This window comes from Vipera berus (assembly GCF_964194415.1).
Source record: "Vipera berus genome assembly, chromosome: Z".
NCBI classification, from domain to species: Eukaryota; Metazoa; Chordata; class Lepidosauria; order Squamata; family Viperidae; genus Vipera; species Vipera berus.
In genome coordinates, this window is record NC_138205.1 from 103,319,843 (window position 1) to 103,345,230 (window position 25,388).

Sequence of the window (25,388 nt, forward strand, 5' to 3'; positions counted from 1 at the left end):
AGTCTCTAATGGTTCTGGGTACAATGCAAGGAGTTGGTTATTACTTACAAAATTCTTCAGTCCAGCTATTTGCTGGACTGGTTATCTTCAATTCTTTCTGCCTTTTCCACAAAATCTGACAAGAATGGCATATGATGTGTTCTTCTATTAAGCAATGTTATCTAAGGAGTCATGCCTTCTATGTCTGTTGTGATTCAGGGTCAGCCTGTGGGTTCGGCAGTTGGGTCGGATGATTCAGAGGAGGAGGAGGGGGGTGTTGGAGAGCTTGCTGAGAATAATATTGAGGCTCCACAGAGCCCTCAGCCAGGCCCCTCCCACCTGGTCATGACGAAGACCCAGCTGTGTGAGCCTGACAGCCTGGATGAAGATGACCCACAGATGGCCCTGTTTAAGGACGCCCGACGCAGGAGGCAGTCAATCAGGAGTAAACACTGGAAGGCAATGGGGCACCTCGGAAGGAGGTAGAGAGAAGCCACGCCCTGAACTGTTTAAAAGGGGAATGCGTGGGAAGGCTGGTTTGCTGAAGGCAACCGTTTGAATAGCTCCTGTTTCATGGTTCGTGTTTGCTCTCTTTGCTCTGTTTATGTTTTTATGTTAATAAATTTGGCAGGCTTAGTTCCAGCCTCTTGCCTTCTTGTAAAAGGGGTTGTCCCTGCCTTTTCTGCAGGGCTGGTAGCAGGCTGGTACAGAACGTCATTCTGCCTACTGCGTAGAATAATCCCCCCAAAAAAATAATCTTTCTGGCTTTCTCATTGAAAATGTGAGGTATACTTATAGGCATTTGACCAGGATACAAGGTGAACCATTCTTTATTGTTAGTTTGTATGAAATTGGCCTCCAACATGTTTTTATTTCTGTTGTTTTGGTGCTTTCTTTGTTGTTGTTTCCCACCAGAATGGCATTGTGCAAGAAAATTGTTTTTAAAGAGGCAATTATTTATGGATCTTTTAAAAAATAATCTTAATTTTGTTTCTAAATGTTCCTATTAGTCCAAAGAAAAAATATCAGTAACAGGGGGAAAAAATCAACTTTTTCTTAATCTTTGTTTTCATGGTTGTATTACAGCTTTAGTTATATCAATTTTCTTAAAAATACCAACACATTTTCTTTAAACTATTTAAATTTTGCAAAGAATTAAAAAAACACTGACATAGATCTGGGGAATGAATTTAATTTATGATTTATTTTTTTCTGTGCCCTGCTTGGGTGGAAGTGCTGAATCAAGACAGAGGAGATATAGTTTTTCTTTTCCAATACATGGGCTATGTTAAACAGCTGACTCTTGCATATTTCCTGTGGTATTCACTTAATATCTTATCCTAAAAATGTAAGTAATAGTAAGACAAGTTGCACTCCAAAACAAAATGTACAAAGTGCCCACATATACTTTTAAATGACATTTCTTCTTTTAATGGTATTAACAACATTAAATAATTCTGAACTGTTTAATTTTGTGAACCTCTTTTTCTAGCTCTCATTACTCTTTAGGACTAAAACATAATAATTCAAGTACTTAAGAACACCTATATGCAATATAAAATAATTTACTCTTGTCATGCAGGCATCAATGTTCCATTTTTCTTTTAATATGGCAGTTTGAAGGACAATATTTAAGAAACCATGGGAAAAACAAAGTACTCCTCACCTAAATCTTGTCCTTCCAAGATAATTTCCCCTGTTAGGTGCCAAGAATATTTCTTTATCACTGCATCATTGTGCAGCTCAATACCATTTATCTTCCAGGAACATTTTTTCATTCCAGCTATAGAATGAAACCAAATTTTCAACCTACTTTTACAAAACTAGCAACCAGTCAGTAAATTGGTCATTACCAGGAAGTTATTTTTATTGTACTCTACAAAAATCAAAGGAAATGAAAACAAATGTGAAGAAAGCAAATCATGTTTCTTGACAAATACAGCCAGTCCTCACATAACTATCAATATTGGGACCAGCAGCTGAGTCATTAAATGAACTCTGCTTACAAACTTGCTTCACCTTGACTTTGCTTTACAGACCTGCAAAGGTCATAAATCTGAGGACTGGTCACAAAATCACTTTTTCATCTGGTCATTCAAAATCACCTTCGTATCTGCAAACTGTTGCTAAATGTCTCTAAGCTACGCTCTGCAATGACTTTAAAGAAAAATACATGTTCACGTTTTTATTTAAACTCTATATTTTATTTCATTTTCATAAACTTATCTAGCTTGCAAATTGCTCAGTCATATGATTAAGAAAAAAGAACAAATTATTTTTCAAACTAAAACGGGTTTATATGATGGTGATTGTTCTTATTAAGTTATATATTGCAATTTAATTTTGTATTGGTACAATCTAAGACAGGGGTGTCAAACTGCCGGCCCGTGGGCCGGATACATCATGCCAAAACCACACCTACCCCATTGCCAGCAATGGAAAAAAGTCACGATACGTTGGGACATGTCACATGATGTTGCAAGTTTGACACCCCTGATCTAAGACATCTTTTACATGGCTACCTTCATCTGTATAAATTTCAATCTGGATAGATAAACTGAAAATGGATATATGTACAATTATTAGGCAAGTGAGTATTTTGACCGTATTATCATTTGCCTGCATATTTTCCACGTCCAAGCTGTATAAACTTGAAATGGTTAGTGGATGTAAACATACCAGGTGTGGCCCAAGGAGATCAACACCCTATATCAAGGTGTGTATAATTACGGTATTAGGCAACTTCTTTTCCTCAGGCAAAATGAGCCAAAAAAAATAATAATTGACTCTGAAAAGTCAAAAAAGTCTTTCAGAGGGATGCAGCACTCTTAAAATTGCTAAGATATTATGATCACAGAACCATCAAACGTTTTGTTGCATATAGTCAACAGGTCAAAAGAAACGTGTTGAGAAAAAAAGGTGCACATTAACTGCCAAAGATTTCAGAAGAATCAAAACGTGAAGCTACAAGGAATCCATTATCCTCCATGGCTGTCATATTCCTGAACTGCAACCTACACTTGGAGTACCCAGAAGTATAAGGTATTCAGTGCTCAGAGACATGGCCAAGGTAAGGAAGGCTGAAACCCGACCACCACTGAACAAGACACATAAGCTGAAATGGCAACACTTGGACAAGAAATATCTGAAGACAGATTTTTCAAATCTGTCTTTTTATGGACTGATGAGAGTGACTCTTGATGGACCAGGTGGATGGGCCCATGGCTGGATCAGTAAAGGGCACAGAGCTCCACTTCAACTCAGATGCCAGCAAGGTAGAGGTGGGGTACTGGTATGGGCTGGTATTATAAAGATGAGCTAGTTGAACCTTTTTGGGTTGAAGATGGATTCCAAATCAACTCCCAAACCTACTGCCAGTTTTTAGAACACACTTTCTTCAAACAGTGGTACAAGAAAAAGTCTGCATCTTTCAAGAGGACCATGAATTTTATGCAGGACAATGCTCCATCACATGCATCGAAGTACACCACTGAGTGGCTAGCCAATAAAGGTCTTAAAGATGAAAGAATAATGACAAAGTCCCCTCCCCAACTGACCTAAACTCTATTGAGCACTTGTGGGCCCTTCTTAAATGGGAGATTTACTGTCAAGGAAAACAGTACACTCCTCTGAACAACATTTGGGAGCTGTGATTGCTGCTGCACAAAACATTGATCGTCAACAGATCAAGAAACAAGACTCCATAAATGAAAAGCTTATGACTGTTACTAAAAAGAAGAGTAGCTATATGGGTCACTGATTTTTTTGTGTTAAATGTCAGAAATGGTTGTTTGTATATTTTGAGTTGTTTATTATTCTCATTTTAGCAGATGCAAATAAACGAGTGAGATGGACAAATTTTTCTTTTCCATTTAGTTAATTCTGCACATTAATAGTTGCACCATAATTATGCACACATATTCTCCTAAGAAAGCCAAAAACCTCACTTTTACTTTCTTAAATATTCAGATTTGAGGTTTATTAATATTTTGGATTGACCAAGAGCACTGTAATTGTTCAATACAAAAATTAATCCTCCAAAATTCAACTTGCCTAATAATTGTGCTCACAGTGTCAAGTGTTTGTCATTTTATATGTATTTACACAAACTTGCAAAACACATACAGTATACAAGAGTGTGCACAAGCAAAAATATATAGGTGTTTCTCACTTATAACAGTGCTTAGCAACCATTCAAAGTTAAGACAAGATCCTGAAAAAGCTAGTTATAACCCAGATTCAATGTTCAGATTCCTGACCCCCTTCCAATACCCATGTGAACACATTTTAGGTGCTAGGCAACCAGCTCACATTTACAACTGTCTGCAACATCCTGTGGTCATATGACCACAATTTTTGTCAGAAATTGGCATTTACTTCTGCTTTCTGGCAATAACACTTCATAGCAAACAATGCATTTGCTTAATGACTGCAGCATTCACTTAACAACCACTGCATAAAACAACCAAAGGTCATAAAATTGGGCACAATCATTTGATGACACACTCAACTACCATCATGACTCACAACCATAATTGCAGGCTCAATTATGGTCATAAGTGGAGAGCTACCTCTATGTGTATTGCCCATTTTTTTCTTTATCTCTTACAGGTTGTTTGATTGTTTATCAACGTCTTCAAATATTCCTATACTTGCTCTGGCTTAGGTTCTGTTTCACAAATATAAAGAATGGAAGGAACCATCAAAGAGAAAACAATCGTTCAAGATAAAATGACCCCATATGGCTTATGAAGAAGCTATCTGAGATTTGTCCTTTACAGTCTAGCAAGGTGATAGCAGGAAATATTTTTGTTCTATATTTTGAGAAAGAAATTAAGTAGCAGGATATATCATGAGCCATATATATGTAAGATCTCTTGTAAATTCAATATAGCTTCAAAAATGTGTGAGAGCCCAAGCAGTGAAAGCTGAAATTCTAAAAAAAAATAAAAAAAAATAACCCTAATCTTGGAAGCCTCCGCTCAGACACTTTCCAAGATTCCTTTGGGATATCCCTGCTGTTTGCTCTTCCAAGGCTTTCATCAAGATATAACTTTTCATGTTCATGCTGGAGTTGGTTAATACATGAAAGCACAATTTTGCCATTTTTCATCTTTGTTTGTTTCAGACTATTACTGAGAATGAAAACAAAAGTTTCACAAGTTCAAATATTTCACTCAGTTAAGAGCTCTGCGGGCATGCCAATTAGCAATTTCTGAATACAGAACAGTAAAAGCTATACATAATGCCACTATAGAAATCTAACCAAACAAGATAATTAATATTACAGGTTTAATGGTGGTAAACATTCAATTAACCCTTATATTCTACTTTGGGAACCTTTTTTAAAAAAAATTACTTCATTAAAACAGGGGCAAATAACTTTTTCTTAGCTGAATCCTATCTGCAGCCTTCGGTAACATGCTGAAAACTGCACTGCAAAATGCTGGCAGAGCAAATACAAAAATGTGGGTACTGCAAGCCAAATGTGAAATATGATTATTATTTTTAACCTAATTAAATTTATATTGAGAGCCAGTTTGGAGTAGTAGTTAAGGAATCAGGCTACAAACCCTGCATTCTAGTCCAATATTAGGCACAAAGCCAGCTGGGTGACCTTGAGCCAGTCACTTTCTCTTAGCCCTAAGAAGGTGACACTGGAAAACCATTTCTGAAAAACCTTGCCGAGAAAACTGCTGCAACTTATCAAGGCAATTTTTGAGAATCCGACATGACTGAATGGAAGGAAAAAGTTAAATTCAGTACACTTAATACAATTAAAATCTTCCCTCTCTATGAATTTAATTATTTTCCCCATTCTGTCAGGTTAAAAGTCACAGTTTAACTATAATTTTGAGAGGGGATCTGAAAGCCTCACTCAAAGTCTGAGGAATTGCAAATTCAACCTACCTATATATCTCTAATGATTCCAATCCTTCCTAAATGGACAATTCCAACAGAACTACAATAATAGAGAATGGTTCACTCCCTTGTAAAGTTTGCTGGGACCAATTCCCTCCCCTGTAATATTTAATATCTATGTAAGCCTGATGAGGGAAGTTATCAACCAGATTCTGATGAGGTATCAGTAGCATTCTAAGCAAAATACCGTTATGCTGGGCTTGGCTAGGCTGGAAATATCATGGAAAACCTGATCCAGAAGCTGTGAGGGCCTGGATGAGATAGAACAAGATGAAGATGAATCCTAATGAAACAGGACTGTTATTCGTTCAAAGACCATCTAACTCTTTGCTGGCTCCAAATATATCTCAGGTTGAGGATATTTCCCATGAAGGAACAAGTTGTGTCTCACTTGTGCCCTTGGACTTCCAGCTACAGCTAGATGCACAGCTGGAATTGTATCTTAAGGGCTTTCCCCTATAGCTTTTACTCGAGGTATCAGTTGCAGCCCCACTGTGAGTAGGGACTTACTAAGAGCGATTCATGCTGATAAGAGGAGAATATTTGTAGTGCAGGATTGAATTGTGGGATATTTGGTGCTCTGGGCTAACAGTAAATAGACCAATCAAAGAACCACAAAGGAGAGGGCTAAAGTGAGAATTGAGAAATTAGATGACGGGGCTTATCAGAGGGAATACTTAAAAATTAAACACTTGTTCAAATATGGTTGAAGAAATAGAAAGATTTTAGTTTAAGAGGGATAAATACCCCAAGTAAGATGGTATTTTTTTTCTTTCCTCTTTTTTAGTTTCTTTTTGATATGGGGAAATATAAAAATATTTGGGATGGTTAATACAAAGGAAATGTTTTAGATATTTAAGTGTAATTGACCTTAAGAAAATTTTAATAGATAACTAAAAAGTGTTTTGAATAGAGTTAAAATATTAGATGACTGGATTTATTAAATGGAACATCTAAAGATTAAACATAGGTTTAATTATGGGTAAAAAGAACAGAAAAAAACTTGGAAATAAATGTATACTAGTTTTTAAGAGGGATATGTATTTTAAGTAGTATATTATTTTCTTCCTTTTTTCTTCTCTTCTTTTCTTTTTTCTTTTTCTTTGGTGTCTTTTTTCATTTACTTTTTAAGATATGAAAATAGACTTAAATACTTAAATATAATTAACCTTGAGAAATTTTTGGCCAGTAAGAATGTTTTGAACATTGGAGGGAAAACAAATTTAAATAAGAATTGTAAACAGGATTCAAGATGAGGCAACCAAGATGACTAGACAGAAAAGCATGATGTTATGTGATTATTATTGGTAGAAATTTCAGGGAAAAATGTATATTTAAATAGTTACCTATTGAATTAATAAGAATTGTATTAATTCAAGGTTGGCAAAGAGAATATTATTGGAAGAAGAGGAAATCAAGCAAAGCTATTATATGGACTTTGGAATATAAAAACTGATTGTTAGTGATTACTTTGTAAATATAAGCCCAGACAACACACTGTTTACCAAATATTAAGGTGTTTATGTTACAAAATCAATAAAATATATTTTAAAAAACAAAACAAAGAACCACAAAGACCACCTGAACCAACACTGACAGGGTAAACCACCAGAATACAAACTGAGAGGAAACCCTACTCTCTACCATGACTGATGATGTTACCTAGTTTGGGTAATGAAGAGTCTGCATGAAAACAACAAAACTCAGAGAGCATCAAGGACTCTGTAGTGATTCTTGTCCTGATCACCCTTAAGGTATATAGCAATGCCCTCTCCATGGTGTTAACTTCTGAAAATTACCTGGAAACTGCAACTGCAGTTGGCAAGTGAAAATTCTTAACAGCCATCCATTATATTGTTCTTCTTGAGGTTTCTGTGTATAATTCATAAGTCCAAGATGCCTTGGCTGTTAAGTACGTTATTCAGGAAGAACGGTCCCATTCAGTACATTGGTCCCAATTGAGGATATCAATTTTTCCCTATTTGCTATGAGGACAAATCACTGGGGATCCAGAGGCACTGATTTTAAATTGTAGTTCCACTTAACAGAATAATCTCTCCCTCTGCGTCCCACCTAAAATTAGGTCAGCTCCAATTTCGCATCCTGCTACAAAGCTATTAAAACAGAGCTTTTCAAAGAGCTATTTGAATATTAATATCATATAAAGTAGGCACAATATAGAATTCCCAGTATAGGGATATGTACATTTAGGCCCAAGAAAATCATACAAAAGTAGGAGATGAATCCAAATAATCTTATTCTATTCATCTAAATCAGGGGTACTTGTTTTTATGATTTTTATATATCCCATTTTATTCTGGAGAAGGCATCAACACTCTTATGTAGCTTTTCAAAAATGATGTGCATCTCTATTCTGTGCTGTGTCCGGATTCTTATACTCAAACTAATATTTAAAAGCAAGACTTTTAACTTCTGCAACATAACTGCCAGGCTATCTAGGGATACTTTTTATAGAAGTTATAATGGAAATAGTTAAAAATGATCAATTTGTGAGCTGCATTTAGGATTTTTTTTTTCTTATTTTTCTTATTTCAATTATTTTATATATGCCAAGATCCACTAAAGATGACCAGTGTCTCTATCAAGTTTTACATAGATAATTCAGTGTAGTGTTTAAACTAGCAAATATAACAACAGATTAGTCTAAAGACAGATACCAAGAGTTTGTCCATGAAGACTGGCAAAATTTATTAACCTATTATGACAGGATCCCAGAAGATTCTGAAGTATTACAACTCGTGCTTTTAGATGAAATTAATCAATGTAGATTTTTTTAAGCATAATGAAAATCAAGAAAGAACTCAGGGAAAACAGCACTACAGACAAAAATGCATACAAATAAGGTTCTGTGGAAAATCATTACATTCCCTTATGTCCGTATAATAAAAAAATCCATTCATTTAAATTAAAGAATGAGTACAGAGAAGAGCAACAAAGATGATTAGGGGATTGGAGGCAAAAACATATAAGGAACAGTTGCTGGAATTGGGTATGTCTAGTTTAATGAAGAGAAGGACGAGGGGGGACATGATAGCAGTGTTCCAATATCTCAGGGACTGCCACAAAGAAGAGGGAGTCAAGCTATTCTCCAAAGCCTTTGAAGGCAGGACAAGCAGTAATGGATGGAAACTAATCAAGAAGAGAAGCAACCTAGAACTAAGGAAAAGCTTCCTGACAGAACAATTAACCAGTGGAACAACCTGCCTCCAGAAGCAGTGAATGCTCCAACAGTGGAAGTTTTTAAGAAGAGACTGAACACCCATTTGTCTGAAATGGTATAGGGTTTCCTGCCTGAGCAGGGGGTTGGACTAGATGACCTCCAAGGTCCCTTCCAACTTTACTACTACTACTACTACTACTACTACTACTACTATTATTTTATAGATTAAGCTAATGAGTCAGTAGGATCACTTGATTGGGAATTGTTATGAAAAAGCTCTCTAAATAGTGAAGCAAATTTTGTTACATCAGGGATTATAAAAACACATATATTGATGCACATCCAGAAGTAGTAAATTCTCCAAGGACCATCTCTTACATCTTAACAAAGATTAAGTAGTAAACAGAGTAACCAAACTATTTAAAGCTTCCTTGTAACACATACCTGTTTAACACATCATTGATTCTGTTAAAATAGTGCAATAAGATATTGCCCTATTATCTTCCCCTGATCAGAAGTCCATGTAGCATATAATGTAATTTAAAAACGTTTATAGATATTTTCCCTGCAAGTTAAGAATATTAATTCCAGACAGAAACTGTTGTGAGCTTACTTCCAATAAAGATTTGTTTGTAAAATAAAAATAAAATAAAATTATGGCTCCTTAGACTTTTATTGTTATCTTTGGAAGATCAAGTACAGAAATAAGGGCCTTCTTTATTTCACAATTATTTTTACCTGTAAGAAGAATCTTCCTCTTCTGAACTCAGTGACATTAATTTGTATTTACCTATTCTTTGTTAGATTCAAAATAATAGGGTTTTGCTTTTCATTTAATATATGAGGCACACAGTGCAGAAAAAAGAAGTATCCAAAATCCACAACTGAGCATAGGATAAGTCTTTTTTTTATCCCAAATCAAAATTTAAAAGTTAACAATACTGGTGGGGGGTGGGGTGAAAACAGCTATTTTGACTATGAATTCTCTTAATACAACATTTAAAATCCACACAAAGCCAAATAAAGGTGAAAAGAATAATATTTGTCTTTGCATTTGATATTATGTTCCTACTGCCCTTGGTATAAACTGCATAGTACTGGGGGTGGGGGAGTACTGAGTATAACACCAAAAACTCAACCAGATATATAAAAAGCACAAAGAGACAGCAGAAGCAGGAGTCCTGCAACAGACACCTGACTTGATAGAATGTGATTATTGCTCCTGGAACTTGTAAGTATCTACAAGGAGACTTGATTTAGAAATATGCCTGTTCTTCCAAAGCAATAGTGCCATCAGCTGGAGGGTGAGAATGAGACAAGATCCAGTGCCCAGGAGAAGCAGGTGATTTTTTTCCTCCCCAGTCAGCACTCTCCTTTACCTAACCTGGGGTTGAGGGTGAATATCAAGAGACAGAATGGATTTTCTCTTTTCCTAATTCCCAGCTCAAAGCTGCAGATGGCAGACACCCAGAAGAGCCAACCATCACCACGAGGCTGGGCACACTGTGGCTCCAAGACAGTAAAAAATGGGAGTAATTCAAACCTAGCTTGAAGAACCATGATTTTTAATATATGCACACAAACATAAACAATCTTTTTATGTATGCCAGATATATAAACATACATCTAAACCCTAAATAAAAATAAGCATAAAATACAAAATAATACTAGTTACCAAGATTAATCAGTCATAAATAAGACAAATAAAAAAAATAGAGGCAGACCCAGGCAGACTGGGATGACACATTAGTATCCTGATCAGATGGAAGAAGCAACAAATAAGCTTGGCATTGCCTGCCAAGGGATTTCTTGAGAATGGAATAATCACTGTATTTCAACCTTGACAACTTCAAGATATATGGACTTCAGTTCCCAGAATTCCACAGACAGAAGACTCCACAGAGCCCACATGGAATATGTATCAAGGGATATTTTTATAATGCCACCATAAGACTGGATGAATCCTTCCAGGTTGCTTGATTCTGTGCCTCTCTTGCAATGCTAACTTTTTATTTATGTTTGTAGATTTTAGCTGTACGTGTTTCTCTATATATCAAATATTCCATATTAATAAGGCTTAAGTTCCAGTTTTATCAAAATATATAAATCACACACAGTGGACATTTAAAAATAAAAAACCCAAAAATTCACTTACCAACAAGCCTAATTACATTTAGCGTAGTGTTGGTTAAAATTGGGGCGTTCACCTTGTTGAGGCAATAATCTGATCTCTTCCTGGTCCTCAGAGTTTCTCGAGAAACACTAGGTTAAAGATATTATTAAGTACACAAGATATCCAGTAAAATGCTCAGAAGTGTCAGAAAAACAAATATTTCATTTTATGTCAGCAAACATTATTATATATACGTATGTATATTCTATATCAAAGTAGCAACCAGTGACTATATTGAGAACAACTATCATCCTGTCATTGTTATGATGCAACTTGGATATTAAAAATCCTTAAATCAGAGATGACTTATAAATACTGTGTTGAAAAAAAATGGGGGGGGAGAGAGAGAATAGGAAAAGCCAAAAATTTTTTTTCCCCTTTCACATTTCAGAAATTCATTTTTTTCCTTCTTTGTTCTTTTCCTTTTTCCTTTCCTTTTTAATCTATTTCTACTGCAGTTTAAACAGTAGACAAACAGAACAATTAACCAGTGGAAAAACCTGCCTCCAGAAGCTGTGAATGCTCCGACAGTAGAAGTTTTTAAGAAGAGATTGGACAGCCATTTGTCTGAAATGGTATAGGGTTTCCTGCCTGAGCAGTGGGTTGGACTAGATGACCTTCAAGGTCCCTTCCAACTTTATATTATTATTATTATTATTATTATTATTATTATTATTATTATTATTATTATTATTATTATTATTATTATTATTAAAGCTTGTTCAAGTTTGAAGTTTGTTTTTTAGTTTTAGTTTAGTTTTTATTCCTTTAGATATGAAACGTTCTTAACAGTAGTTAAATGAAACATATTTGTTCTGCTTTGAGTATTATCATTTATATTATTACTTGAATTACTTGTATAATTAATTGTACTAGGTTAAAAATTTAATACAATTCTTATAATATAAAACAAAGTTGAAGATAGTGTGTCCATATTTTAATATATTTTAATTATTTTTGTTCTGACATCTTAGACATTTAATTTCAATCATGAGAGAATTGTAATACCTTGCTTACCTCCATTTTATTAACATATTCAAATAAAAACAATTGCTGGAATAATACAGCAGTTCCCTAAAATTGTTTTTAGGATCTATTCATTGTCATCCTCTCACTTTGTACTTTGGATTAAAAAATACAACAGATGAACAATTTAATTTTATAGGCAATTTATAATGTTTTATTATTCTGTATAAGGACTAGAAAAAACAGATTTATTGGTTTTCAGGATAAAGGTTATGTGTTGACCTTGAGTACAAGTAATAATACCTTAGAATTAAAGTTAGACTAATTTTGGAAACAATGAGTGTTGCAAGAAAATAAATCTTCACCTAGGGGAGATTTAGTGTTACAAATGCTTAAATAGTTCTTTCCAATTATAGAGGACTTTTTTCTTCTCTCCACAGAAGACATACCTAATACTAAAGTCAAGACATTTTGGCTGCCTAAGAGAACAAAGCACATGCTCATCCTCACTAGAAGTGAAAGATCTCAGGACCCAAGACAATTTATAATAATATTGTGATGGTCATTAATTTTAACAACCCAGACCCAGAAATCTATCTAACTAACACTGACTGTTTTCAAAAGGTTAATCAGACTGGGCTTCCGGTTTGCGCGTGCAGTGCTTGCGGATGTTCAGGAAGAGCTCTCTCCCTGCCGTCCGATCTTTCTTCCTTGGAGGACCCTGAAAGGGTTGAAAGTCGCCCTGGAGGGGCAACCACCGTGAGGAGGCCCTCCTTGTGATTGTGGAAGGGTGGCAGCCCTCCGCTTGAATCCAGAGCAGCTCCTTTGGCCTTAAGAAGACGATATCGGCCATTAAGATGGCCAATCATTAAGCCATTCCTTGCTGAAAGCTGAAAGCACCATCTAGCACAACGAAGCAAACTGGAGGACCTGGGTGAGACCTTACCTTTCTTATTCCCCTATTTTCCTGTGGGACTTTTCCGAAAATCTCCTCCCCCTCTTTGGAAAGACCAGCGACTGCATACTTGGGGAATAAACTTTAAAGCCTTAAAGCCTTAAAAGAAATCAAATGACTAAGCAAAGAAATTAAGGAATCTTATTTGTATTTATTAATAAGCTTTTATTTTTGTGGGGATCTTCCACCCTATTTTCTGCTTAAGCTTAAGGAAAAAAATGGACTAATTGAACAAAAGCGTTATATTAATTTGGAAAAAGACTTTACATCTTATTCTATATGCTATTGATGACATCTTGTGGTGAAACTTCGTATAGCAAGTAAAAAAAATTATTGTGAGTTGACTGAATAAAAGAGCTGTCCTTGACATTATCTTCAAAGATAAGAATTGGGAACAATTTTTAGGAATACTGGAAGTGGACAATCTTTGACTCTTATTAAAACAGCCTCCATGAAAGACCTGTCTGTAAACATCAATGAAATGGAGGAATATATTCCACCACTTAACTACAAACTGATACTAGACACAGTCTTGGCAATGACTCAGCAAATCAAAGCCAAACTGCAAGATAAATCTGACAGCTTAAAGCTACCAAACCAAACTTTGATCTTAAATGATGAATTGACAATACAAAAACAAACAAAAGAAGTGGAAACTAACATTAAAATAGGAGACTCTAAAGTACAACAAATACAATTTACAGAGAACCTTGAAGCCCAAACCTCGACCTCAACTATAAAATCTACAACTCAAAAAACAATAGTACCCGAAGAAAACATCAAGAAGGAAGATATTAAATGCCTTCAAATACAGTACGTTGAGGACCCAGCCAATCAAATGACAACCATAACACCAATTACTACTTCTTACCTAAGCCAGATGGAATCGGAAGAAGAAAAAGACCACACTGAACTAATGACAATTATATTACACCAAACATCGAAAATTGAGCTATTAAAGCAACACTTCAATGATTACAAAGGGGACACTTTCTTTGCAAAACTGATATTTGGATGGTCTCCCTGGATTCAAACAATGTGTGTAGAAAGAAAGGGAGACACATCTGAGAATCTAAAGGCACCAATATGGAAGCCTGATTGGCACAAAAAGAAGGCGAGTTAGATTTAAAAAATTAGACTTGTCTCTTTCTTGGGACTTGTAAGGACAGAGTTTAAAAAATTTCTATTAATGGGCTAAGGGGAATCTCTAAAAAAAATAAACTGATTTTATAGTTAGGCTTTAGATTTTTAAGGGAAAACAAAATTAAGCTAGTAGAACATAACTGAACTATATTATAGAATCTGGAATGATATAATAAAAGACATTATTTTAATAATTGATGAACTATTAAGATGACATATAGAATATATTTGTTGTAATGATACAGATATAAATTGATTTTATATTAGAATTTGGAATATAACAAAAAGATATTTTTCTAATAATTGGTGAACTATTAAGATGATAAATAGAATTTACTTGTAAAAAATAAGAATGTACTGAAATGAACAATGTAGGTTCTGTAGACAGGATAATTACTTTTTAATGAAATAGGGAAATGTGGGTTACCCAAAAATTGTCTCTGTGTGTGTGTGTCATAGGCTATTCTAGAATATTCTATTGCAATTAGGTAAAACTTAAAAACAGGACATGGATATGTATGTGAAAATCTATTGAAAATTCTTCTAATTGATTATGTCACAATTAGAAATGTATTAATTCGATTAATTTGATTATGTTATAACTAAGGGAATCGGAGAGGTAATCTTTGTTGATGTAACTTGAGCTATTTACAAATAATTTGTTATTTGCTATTGTTTACTTTTGATTACCCAACCACCATATTGCTTCACAAATACCTGAATGTAAAATTAAAAAATTAATAAAACTTGTACAAAAAAAGTTAATCAGACTGGCTTGGATTTGGTTGGGAGATCACAGAAAAACACAGGCTTGCAACTCAAAACACATCCCAGAAAATGGCAATAGCTTATTGTTGCCGAGAAAACTACATGGATGTGTCCATAATCTCAGCAGCGGAGCTGACCACAATTCAAAAAGAGGCTTTCATTTAGGTAAGTCATGGAGAATAGTGATCATAATTAATAATCTTGATATATTATCTCCTGAATCAAATGCAGCATATCTTAAATACAGTAGTCTTCACTGAGTGATCACCACTGAAACTGACATCTAAGCACCATGGTCACTAAATGGAAAATCATGTGACCACAATGAGCTTACAACCTTCTCTTTTGATTGTTAAGCAAAGCACTGCAATTGTTAAGTGAAACATCAGATGACCACAACTTAGAAGTTTATTTCTGCCTTCTCTATTAACTGCTTGTCACAGGCCAATTGTGAAGCACACAAATGGTGATCATGTGATTCAAGGATCCTGAAACAATCAGAAATTTGAGGTTTGGTCACAAACCTTTGTTGTTGTTGTTGTTAGTTGCGAAGTCGTGTCCGACCCATCGCGACCCCATGGACAACATTCCTCCAGGCCTTCGTGTCCTCTACCATCTTCTGGAGTCCATTTAAGCTCACGCCTACTGCTTCAGTGATTCCATCCAGCCACCTCATTCTCTGTCGTCCCCTTCTTCTCTTGCCCTCAACCTTTCCCAGCATTAGGCTCTTCTCTTAACCGTTTTTTAACACTTTGTAATTTAGAATGCTCCCTAGACAAGGCAGTCAGTAAGCAAAGACCACCATAACTACTATTTGAGGAATAATGGTACAAAGGTATCATGCTCTTGTCCTTGCTTGTGAACTATAGGAAATACTTACTCGATCATTACGTGCCATAAAATTCTAAGACAAGTGAAATCTTTGACCATTTAGCAAGGATCTTCAGTTACCATGGCAAATGACCCAAAATATCTTAAATATGCTCCTGGTCTTTCATGATGGCTCAGCACGCTGGGCTTGTCAGCTTGAAGCCCAATAGCCCAGGTCTGAGACCCAAGCATTGCGCAATGGGGTGAGCACCCATCTTTACCTAGCTCCTGCCCACCTAATAGTTTGAAAACACGCAAATGATAAATAGGTACCACTTTGATGGAGAGGAAACAGTGCTCCACAATGTCATGCTGATCACATGACCACAGGTCCATGGCCTTGAATCAGAGATGAGGGCTGCCCCCTATAGTTAACAATGACTAGTGGAGTAAAATCTGTAGGGACTCCTTTTTTCCATGATAGTAAAAATACTATTAACACATTAATAATTAACTAATATTATAAGCTAGTTAACTGTTCCTTCAAGATATTCAAAGTGAGGTTCTTGAGGCAAGTTGTTTTATTCTCTCTAAAAGGCCATTTGGCTATCTGAAAGTAAGGTTTTTTAAAAAAAAGTTGTTCTTTCTTTTGGAATTTCAGTAATGCTGAAGTGATTAACAAATTCTCAAGAATGGAACAAACTGTAAAATATGTATGCTCATAAAAGTACCTTTTTACTGGGACATCTCCAGTCTGTTCATCAACATAGTCCCTTTTCAGTTCTTCAGGAACATCACTGTCACTATCATACTCTTGATAGGCGCTCTTTTCTTGTTCATCCGATTCATACTATCAACAACAGATTGGAAGAGTTTTCAGTTTCTTTGTGCCAATCCAGAATCCACAATAATCTTTCAGTGGCCCTTAGAATATAAACTTATACACAGAGCAACATTGCCTCAAGTAATATATATTAAGGCATCCTATTTTACTGTTTTCTACCATTTCACTGTTTTCCACTATTTCTGCTATTGTATTTATTTTCATTTTTTAAGAAAATGTATTATAATTCAGCCAGAATATCCTGTCAAAATGTTTTAGAAATTTCAGAAAGGTTTGATTAAAAGGTCTGATTAAAAATCATTTTCTTATTTTTCCTCCCACAAATGTAGCTTCCATTAAAACTCTCATTTCTATCCAAATTGAAGGAGAGAACAGAATTAGACTTGCAAACATTGTAATCAGCATTTTATTTTAACCTCTTTTGAATGCTGAATGTGAGGTTTCAGGAAAATGAGAGGAACAATGCATGATGAGCAAAAAGGAAAAAGAGCCAAGGGAAGCTGTCTCACCCAATATGGGATGTGTTCATTGCATTTAAAACATGGATCTAAATAAGATATCGTAACAATTTCTAAAAAATCATAATTTAAAACAATAGATACGTTTCCAAATAAATGAATTCCAAATGTAAAACTGACAAAACTTATTTATATTGTAAATCTAATAATTATCCAATCAAATTTAAGAAAAATATGCAGTCATTTTTCCATTTTTATAATTCTTTGCAGAACATTGTTTATTGCAAAAGCTAGAGGAAGTCAAAAGATTGCCCACTGCAGACTCCTTGTATCACTCTGAGGAGTAACTCATCCTAATTATTTTAAATTGGAAAGTAGCCCTATAAGCTATAATGAATGCAAAACATATGTAAAATGGCACACATCTCTATTCAATTATAAGCAATCCAAAGCCTCGTTAAAGAAAAACACATTACTGTATGAAGTGGATGCAATTAATGTATCTCCTAGTGGTTGCTTGTTTTGATCTCATATTTAAACAAAAGAAAGATTAATTACAAATTTGAATTTGAATTTTAATATCCAAAAATGGTAGGAGCAAAAAACTGACGGGAAACTTACACCATGATTAATTTGTTCAAGTTCTCAACAGCTTTGGAAGCATCATATATAAACTAGGCATGATTCCACTGTGGTTTACTTCAACAAACCAACAAACAAAGGGAGCACAACGGCTCAAATGGTTAGGTTGGAGATTAGCAAGCAGTGTTCAAGACCTGAGTGCTGCCATGGGGAAGGACGAGCTCCCATTCTTTGTTCCAGCTCCCTACTGGGTGTCCCCAGACAACGGTGATGTCACCAGCTAATTCTTTCAAACTGGAAGAGCCTTGGTGCTTCTGACATGAGTGTGATGTGACTTCAACAAACCTAATTTCTTTTTAACCAGTGGGAATTTTGGAACATATAGGCCAAAAATATCTGGAGCACACAGAGAAAACTGGCATAACTTGAACCACAAATCAACTGTAGTAATAAGTGTATGTATGATGCAATGTAAAAACAAAAAAGAAAGCAAATTCATATCCATTAATGAAAGATTTATATCAAGTGAGGGCAAAGAGTAGTTTAAACATTTAGTTACATAAATAAATACTTCTAATCACTGAAGTTACAGCCCATTCCTAATCAGCAGTCACCAAACGATAGATAATATAAAAAGTATCAAAATATTCCTAAAACAAGAGTAATTTATTTCTCAGAGAAAACCATCGATTCTTTTAATTTGTTATGCCCAAGTCAAAAAGGTTGATGACTAATTCCAAATGGGTAACTTTGTGTCTTCTTTTAATAGTTTTTGGTCACAATATGATAACTTTAAAAATCCCAGAAATTGTAAATGTTCTCCAATTACTGTTACTATTTGTAAATGTCCAATTATTTCCCATTCATTTTGTATGAAGTGAATAACCTCTCTGGAATATATATATGGCAAATGAATCGACTCTTGATGGTAAGGATGTCACTATTCGGTCTTATAACAGCATCAATTGCCCATATGTATGACCAATTACAATACAGAAATTCTACACATCCCTGTTAAAATGCCAAGTTTTTGAGATGGAAAAAAATCAGATCAAGATAACTCATTTCAGAATTCTTTCCCTTTTTAATATAACATATAAGCTATATACAATGCAAAGTGAACGTCCAAACAAGTTTTGACTAATAATTATTTTGTCCCATTTCTTTTGAATATCAGTTGATATTCTATGCACTACAAGTTATAGGATTTTTTTTTACTTACCCCATTAGAAGCCAACACATCTTCTGTCTCTTCCTCCTTGTTGTTGGCTTGGATTTCAAAGGGATTTCCTCCATTATAATACTGCTCAAAAAGAGTTAGATCTCCTTCTGTTTCTAACGTAGGCTGCTTGCTCGGTGACACAGTAGGGGAACGTGATTGTGCCATAAACTTAAATTCCTATTACCATCAACAGAAGATTATTTATACACTGGCTGTGAAGTCTAAATATTTATCAACATTATTATATGTTGGTATAGCACATTCTGTACAAATCCTGCAATATTAACCTTTTAGCCATTAACGTTTTCATTCTTGCCTTTTTAAAGTCTCCCTATTTAATGGTTATTTGAATGCCTGTATAATTTTTGTCAAATTCCTTCACATCATACATAATACATTTTGGAAGCAAAAAGCTTTCTAAACACAGTTTAATTAATGCATTGGGATGAATTATGCAAATAGAAGCTTAACATGTGTACAACTATGAGAATTCAAATGCATTTGGCTTCAATGGCTGTTTAAAAATATAATAATAAAAATAATTGATTATAAAAGATTGTCAAAACTGAGCTCAGAAAAGCTCCCAAAACTGCTTTTGGGTGTATCAATTTGCAGCCTATAGCTCTAAGCTGACAGTGGAGAAGATCTGTAGCTTTTATTTCCAGAATTCTCCTTCACTCATGGAGTCTGTCAGTATACCTCCTCATTTTTTCAGAATGATAGCTGTTGAAAGTTAGAGCTATCACCAGCTAGGAACAGCTGGCAATTCCATAGTTCCCTTCAGTAGAAAATGCAACTAGCTTGTTAATGCTGAACATGGTTTGGGCTTGGCTAGTTCCACAAACTTCCTCTTAGCTACTCTGGTGAGAGTTTAGAGATCCATGGAAATCATTACAGTGATGTGTGAAAAGTTAATGAGTGAAGATGTATATGATACAAGATTTCAGTAACACTATGTAGCAGCCTTGATCAAAGCTGCCATCACCTTTCCTGTGTTTGAAATGGTTTGGACTTACATGAAGTTGCAATATGCTGAAACTTGATTTAACAGGACAAAGTTCCCAAGTCTCATTCTCTAAGAACATTCGCAGTTCTTCAAGACGAGTTCTGAAAGGAATAATTAGTGTCAGCAAAAGCATACAGTGTAGCTTATTTTAGAAAAAAATAGCAAAGAGGAAAAGTCTTCATCAAGGCCATATGGCTATACATAACATGGGCAAGATGGATAGAGGTTGGTTGTTTCTGTTTTTGCTGGGATCATTCAATGAAACTAAGCTATGAGTAATTTAGATAAAGAAATATTGCTTTATAATGCACATAACCTATGGAATGTCTAAACAGGCATCACACAGTGCATACATTCTAACTTCCCAACCAGATGCACTGAGTATCTGAATAACAGTCACCAGGAAAACAAATGGAAGCAAACACTTGATTAATCTTTTCATCTGTCCCAGTTGGTTTTCCTTATGGAATTCTCCCAACAAGTACACGTAGGATTTTCTAAAAACTACAATCTTTACTCCATAAAAGAAGCACAATTTTCTTTTAACTAAAAGATAGTTAAAGCACAATTACAGAAATATAATTAATGTATCACTCTTAGCATATTCAACAATAAATTAGCAACAATAAAAAAATTGAGAAAAACTATAATGAAGAATAATTATATTATTGGTAACTCAAATGACATTTTATTTATTTATTAATTTATGAAAATTTATACAACCACCCAACTCACTCTCAGTGACTCCAGGTGGCTTACAAAAACATTTACTGAGTTATTTCTTCTTGAGATTGCTCACTAAGCTAAAACAAAGTTGAAACAATTTTCAACATGTCCAACAAATATTGCATTTTTCTTTTACCATTTCCCTTTAGAAATTATGAAAATTGAACAGTTTTGCTGAATAAAAACTGAACAACAAATATCTGTGAGAATCAGTTTGGTATTCTGGTTAAAAGTACCAGACTAGAAACAAGGAAATCATAATTTCTAGCTGACTTAGGCACAAAGTCAACAGTGTAACTTTGGATCAATCACTCACTCTCAGCTCTAGGACAAGGCAATGACAAACCACTTCCAAAAACCTTGCCAAGAAAACTGCAGAGATTTGTCCACAGAGTCATTGTTAAGGCTGACCTGAAGGCTCATGCACAAAGTTTAGAGTAAAACGTGAGATTAATTATCCTGTAGTTTAAAACTTCTTTGTTAGAAAAAGAAAAAAACTTTTTAATATCAAGAGCAGTCTATATTGTGGTTATTTTATTTTTGACTTAATCTAATGTGCAAATGGAATTAGGAATTATATTCTGTACATTATTGAAATTATGTAAGAATATATCCCTAAATTAGCAGCCAGTTAAAAGTTGTTACTCAAAATATGAGATTTAGTTTCTGCCATTTATAATGATGGGAAAAAGCTTGTCAAGAATTTCTGAGAGCTACTACTAGCCAGATTTGGCAATACTGAACTAGACAAAGAAAGAACGTTTAGATGTCAGTTCTCATATTTGTTCATTATAGAAAAAAGTGACTTCCTTTTTAGAGAAAATTTTATGTTAATTTACATATTTTATATGAAGCATTCATTTTGCTTTTTCTTACTGTATGGACACCACATGATGTGGGATGCAGGAGCATGTGCTTTATAATTTGTTTCCACTATATTATTAAATCTCAACAACTGAAAACACTGTAAAACTTACCTGTGATAATTCTTGAAATAATTAACACTTTGTTTTCTAATGGAATCTTGCAAGACTTCTGACTTGCTGCCACAAAATTCTTCGCCAACCTGCACCAGCCTAGTACAAATAATACTCCAATTAAACATTCATTACAGCATGTAACTGTAAATGATTTTTTTAAAAACTCTTTTATCTTTTATGTGTCTCTAATCTCTGCAGATCTAGAACAATTTCTGAAAAGAAATTTTTAAACTTTCCAAAAGGCTTTTTAATTAAAGCGTATTGCAAAATATTAGAATATTAACTTGCCTACAACAGCAGCACATATAAAACTAAATTAAGTGAGAAACTGAATCTGATTTGAATAAGACATTTATCTCTAAATATATAAGAACCTCATTTATAAATCCTGAAAATTTAGACTCACAAGGATCTTCTCGGATCATTCTTACATTACATCAATGGTGGGAAGTAATGACATAATTGCTACTAGTTTCAATGCTTGATTACTGCAGTACAAAATTGTAGCTAATTCAATATATAGCTGCAGAAATGGTAAATTGTGTTTTGGGGACATACTACATCACTTCAAAGTGGAAACAGGTGAACCTATCACCAGTTGTTCCCCAAGCAATTCAACTGATTCATTATAGCATATAAAGCTTTATATCTCTTGAATCCAAATTACTACAGAATCATTAAGGCCTATGTGTGTCTTCCACATAAAATATCCAAAGGGAAACCTTTTGCAGACTCTTCTGTGGATGTACAGACTTTTCTATGGAATAAATGGAACTGGAGATTGTTCCTATTCATTTCAGAAATGTTTTATAATTTAAAAAAATTTGGTCTCATTTTCTACATTTTTATTGCATGAAAATATTGGAAAGTTATATAAGGTGGCATATCAAATTTACATGAATAAATTGATCCTGGCTAAAAGACTGCAGGAGGGCACCAATGTGGAGAAAGTTAAACTACAATATAACTAAGAGCTTTGGGAGATAGTCCTATTTATAGCCAAATGGGACAAGTAATGAACAGTAATTTTATCTTCTATACACTATTATATACAGAACCTTGGTAAACCTATACTGCATAATTGTTTTGATAACATTTCCTTAAAATAGACGCTATCCAAATTACCTGCTGATAATATCCAGTACAAATATGAAGTCATCATATTTGAAGTTAGACATATCGGTGCCTAGCAAATAGATCTTCACTTTCAATTGGACATCCTATGTAAAAACAAAAAGGCTGGAATACTAGAGAAACAATAATTTACTGTATTAACTATTTATAATTAAACAGTCACAAAGCATAAAGAAGAGACAGACACTATTGTTTGCTCTTGAAATTCATCAAAGATCCCCATACTTGCAGGATAGTTATTTAAACTCAGCTTTAAATTTAAAATTATTAACATATTTCATTGTCTGTCCTTTGCTGGTTACTTGTTGAGAAGCACCCAGCCTTGCAGGGAGGGATCAAACACGGGGTTGGTCTGCAATCACTATGTTATCTCAAAAGGGGTAGGGCTAATCCCTTCAAAGTTCCTTGGAGTCTTATCTAATTGTCTCCAGGAGTAATCTGCCAGACTGGGGAGATTTCTGTATTATAGGCAGAATGTATTTTTTTTGTTTTATTTGTTAAATTTATATGTCACCCATCTCCCTGATAAGGCAATTCTACTCTGCATGGATCTAACTGGTCACACCTCACATTACGATTATATTTTATTTGGAAATTCAAGCAATACAGATTTTTTTTTTAGAATTTAAAAGTTGGATCAATAAAATTGTGGAAATTCAACTTGATTACAGCAGTTTAGGCTACTCTGCAGATACTAAATAAATATTTACAACCAACTGTTAGTACAAGCACAGAAAGATAAAAAACAGATGGTTGAATAAAAAAGTAATGTCTTTAATGTTATAAATCATCAACAAATCATAGAACGGATGCAGTAGAAGATCTTCTGTATTTTTTAGCATCTGTTCTACTTTTGTTGGGAAAGTTGCAATGAGAAAAGACCATGTTATTGTTCATGAAATGGATTTCTGCAGTAAATACTTGAGAGTGTACTCTAAGCAATACAGAGATTATATGTTTCACCACCAAAGGGGTTCCTCCAAATGGAATTCACCAGTAGATACTGATCATTCATGGTGATGGCTGTGTTCATATGAGGAGTATGTATTGCTGGATCAAAAAATAAAAAGATGGTAAACTGGGAAGAGCTATTTATGGATCAAAAATTACAATAAACAACTAGTTTCATATGAGAAAGTTTGATGAATTGCTTAAAGTCAATAAGTTAAACACTGAAGGAAAATGGCATTTCACAGGAATGGGTTTATGTCCTTCAACAAGTGAAGATGCTGTAAGATGCATTCCTTAAATTGCTGATGGCAAGATGGAAGTTTCAAGAGCTGGAATTTGCTAGCAATTGTTATCAGACTACAAAAATGAAGTTGAGGATTTTTTTCACAGCAACATGATGGCCAACAAAATCTAGGCTCATCAGCATGATCTAGAAACAAGGCCTCAGTCTTGGTATTTCAAGACTGCAAAACCAAAAATTCAAATCCCAAGATTTGGAAGGGGAGCTCATGATTATAGTCTTTGGTGATGTTATTCACATCAATTTCCTTAAATCTGGCATAAACACAAGAGCACTGCACTTCAACAATCAAAATTTCAAAACAAGATTAAGCAGTTTGGATGCATAAGACAAAAATGTTGTTGCAACATGACAATGCTAGGCCTCACTTTTTCTTCCTTCACAAAGAATTCAGTATAAAAACAAGATAAAAATTCAGTAAGATTAATCACCTTTCACTCAATTGAAAAGCTTGAATAAGATATCAAAACAGCATAAAATAAATAAACAGAATACAAAGCATTTCAACTGATACTCATTCCTCAGAGAACATTTACCCTTTTAAGCTAAATACTTTTTCAGTTTTTTAAGCACATCATTTAAAATCATGCACAGATATTGATCTTATTTTGATGGATCAAATTTCAAACAAACCTGCCATATACGTGAAAGCCCATGCTCCAATTTTTTTTTCACATAACTACGATCAAAATTGGTCTCCTCAGTATCCAGGATATTATTTCCATCTGAAATATAATTTAACTGTAATTTGAGGCATTAGAAAAGGGAAGAAAATTTATTTTTACAAAAAAACCCCCAAAGATTTATGTATTGTACATTTATTTTATTTCAAATCTTCAACATCTCCAAACAGGAATTAAATGCTATAAGCAAAATCTTGTGTTTTACAACTTACAGCAGAGAATCTATGAGTAGATACAGCTAGAATACAACTCACATTGTTCTTGAGTAATCTGCTGGCTGGGATTGAGGAGTCCTGATGATAAGGAGATTAACTACAAGCAACAATAAACCATCTCTGTTTTAAGGAGCTTAAAAATCTGTTCCACTATGCTACTGAATGTGGCCTAATGTTCACTGCCTCACTGATGCCTCACTGCATCACTTAAAAAATAACAAGTCAGTCACACAGATCTAATTTGATAGAGTAGAGATGCCCCCAAATCCAATGATTCTGTCGTACAAACAAAATGTACCAAAGCAGCGGAGCTTGCATAACAAAAGCATGATGCTCATTTCATCATTTGTCCTCCTCTCACTCATAGAAATGGAATAGAATTACTATGT

The 25,388-nt window shown here is 34.4% G+C and overlaps 1 protein-coding gene across 5 annotated transcripts in view; it reads right to left on the minus strand.

The window, feature by feature from the left end:
• VPS50 (VPS50 subunit of EARP/GARPII complex) overlaps positions 1-25,388 on the minus strand; it is a 78,928-nt gene that overhangs the window by 29,380 nt on the left and 24,160 nt on the right. For all 5 annotated transcript variants that reach the window (XR_014028717.1, XM_081346529.1, XM_081346527.1 and 2 more), the window contains exons 14-20: positions 24,735-24,826; positions 22,841-22,935; positions 21,713-21,811; positions 20,020-20,110; positions 19,004-19,180; positions 16,629-16,747; positions 11,238-11,344 (exon numbers count right to left, since the gene is read on the minus strand). Coding sequence is in view for 4 of the 5 variants with exons in the window: in XM_081346529.1 (XP_081202655.1) it covers positions 11,238-11,344; positions 16,629-16,747; positions 19,004-19,180; positions 20,020-20,110; positions 21,713-21,811; positions 22,841-22,935; positions 24,735-24,826 (780 nt within the window). In the remaining variant the exon portion in view is untranslated. The remainder of the gene's footprint in view (positions 1-11,237; positions 11,345-16,628; positions 16,748-19,003; positions 19,181-20,019; positions 20,111-21,712; positions 21,812-22,840; positions 22,936-24,734; positions 24,827-25,388) is intronic.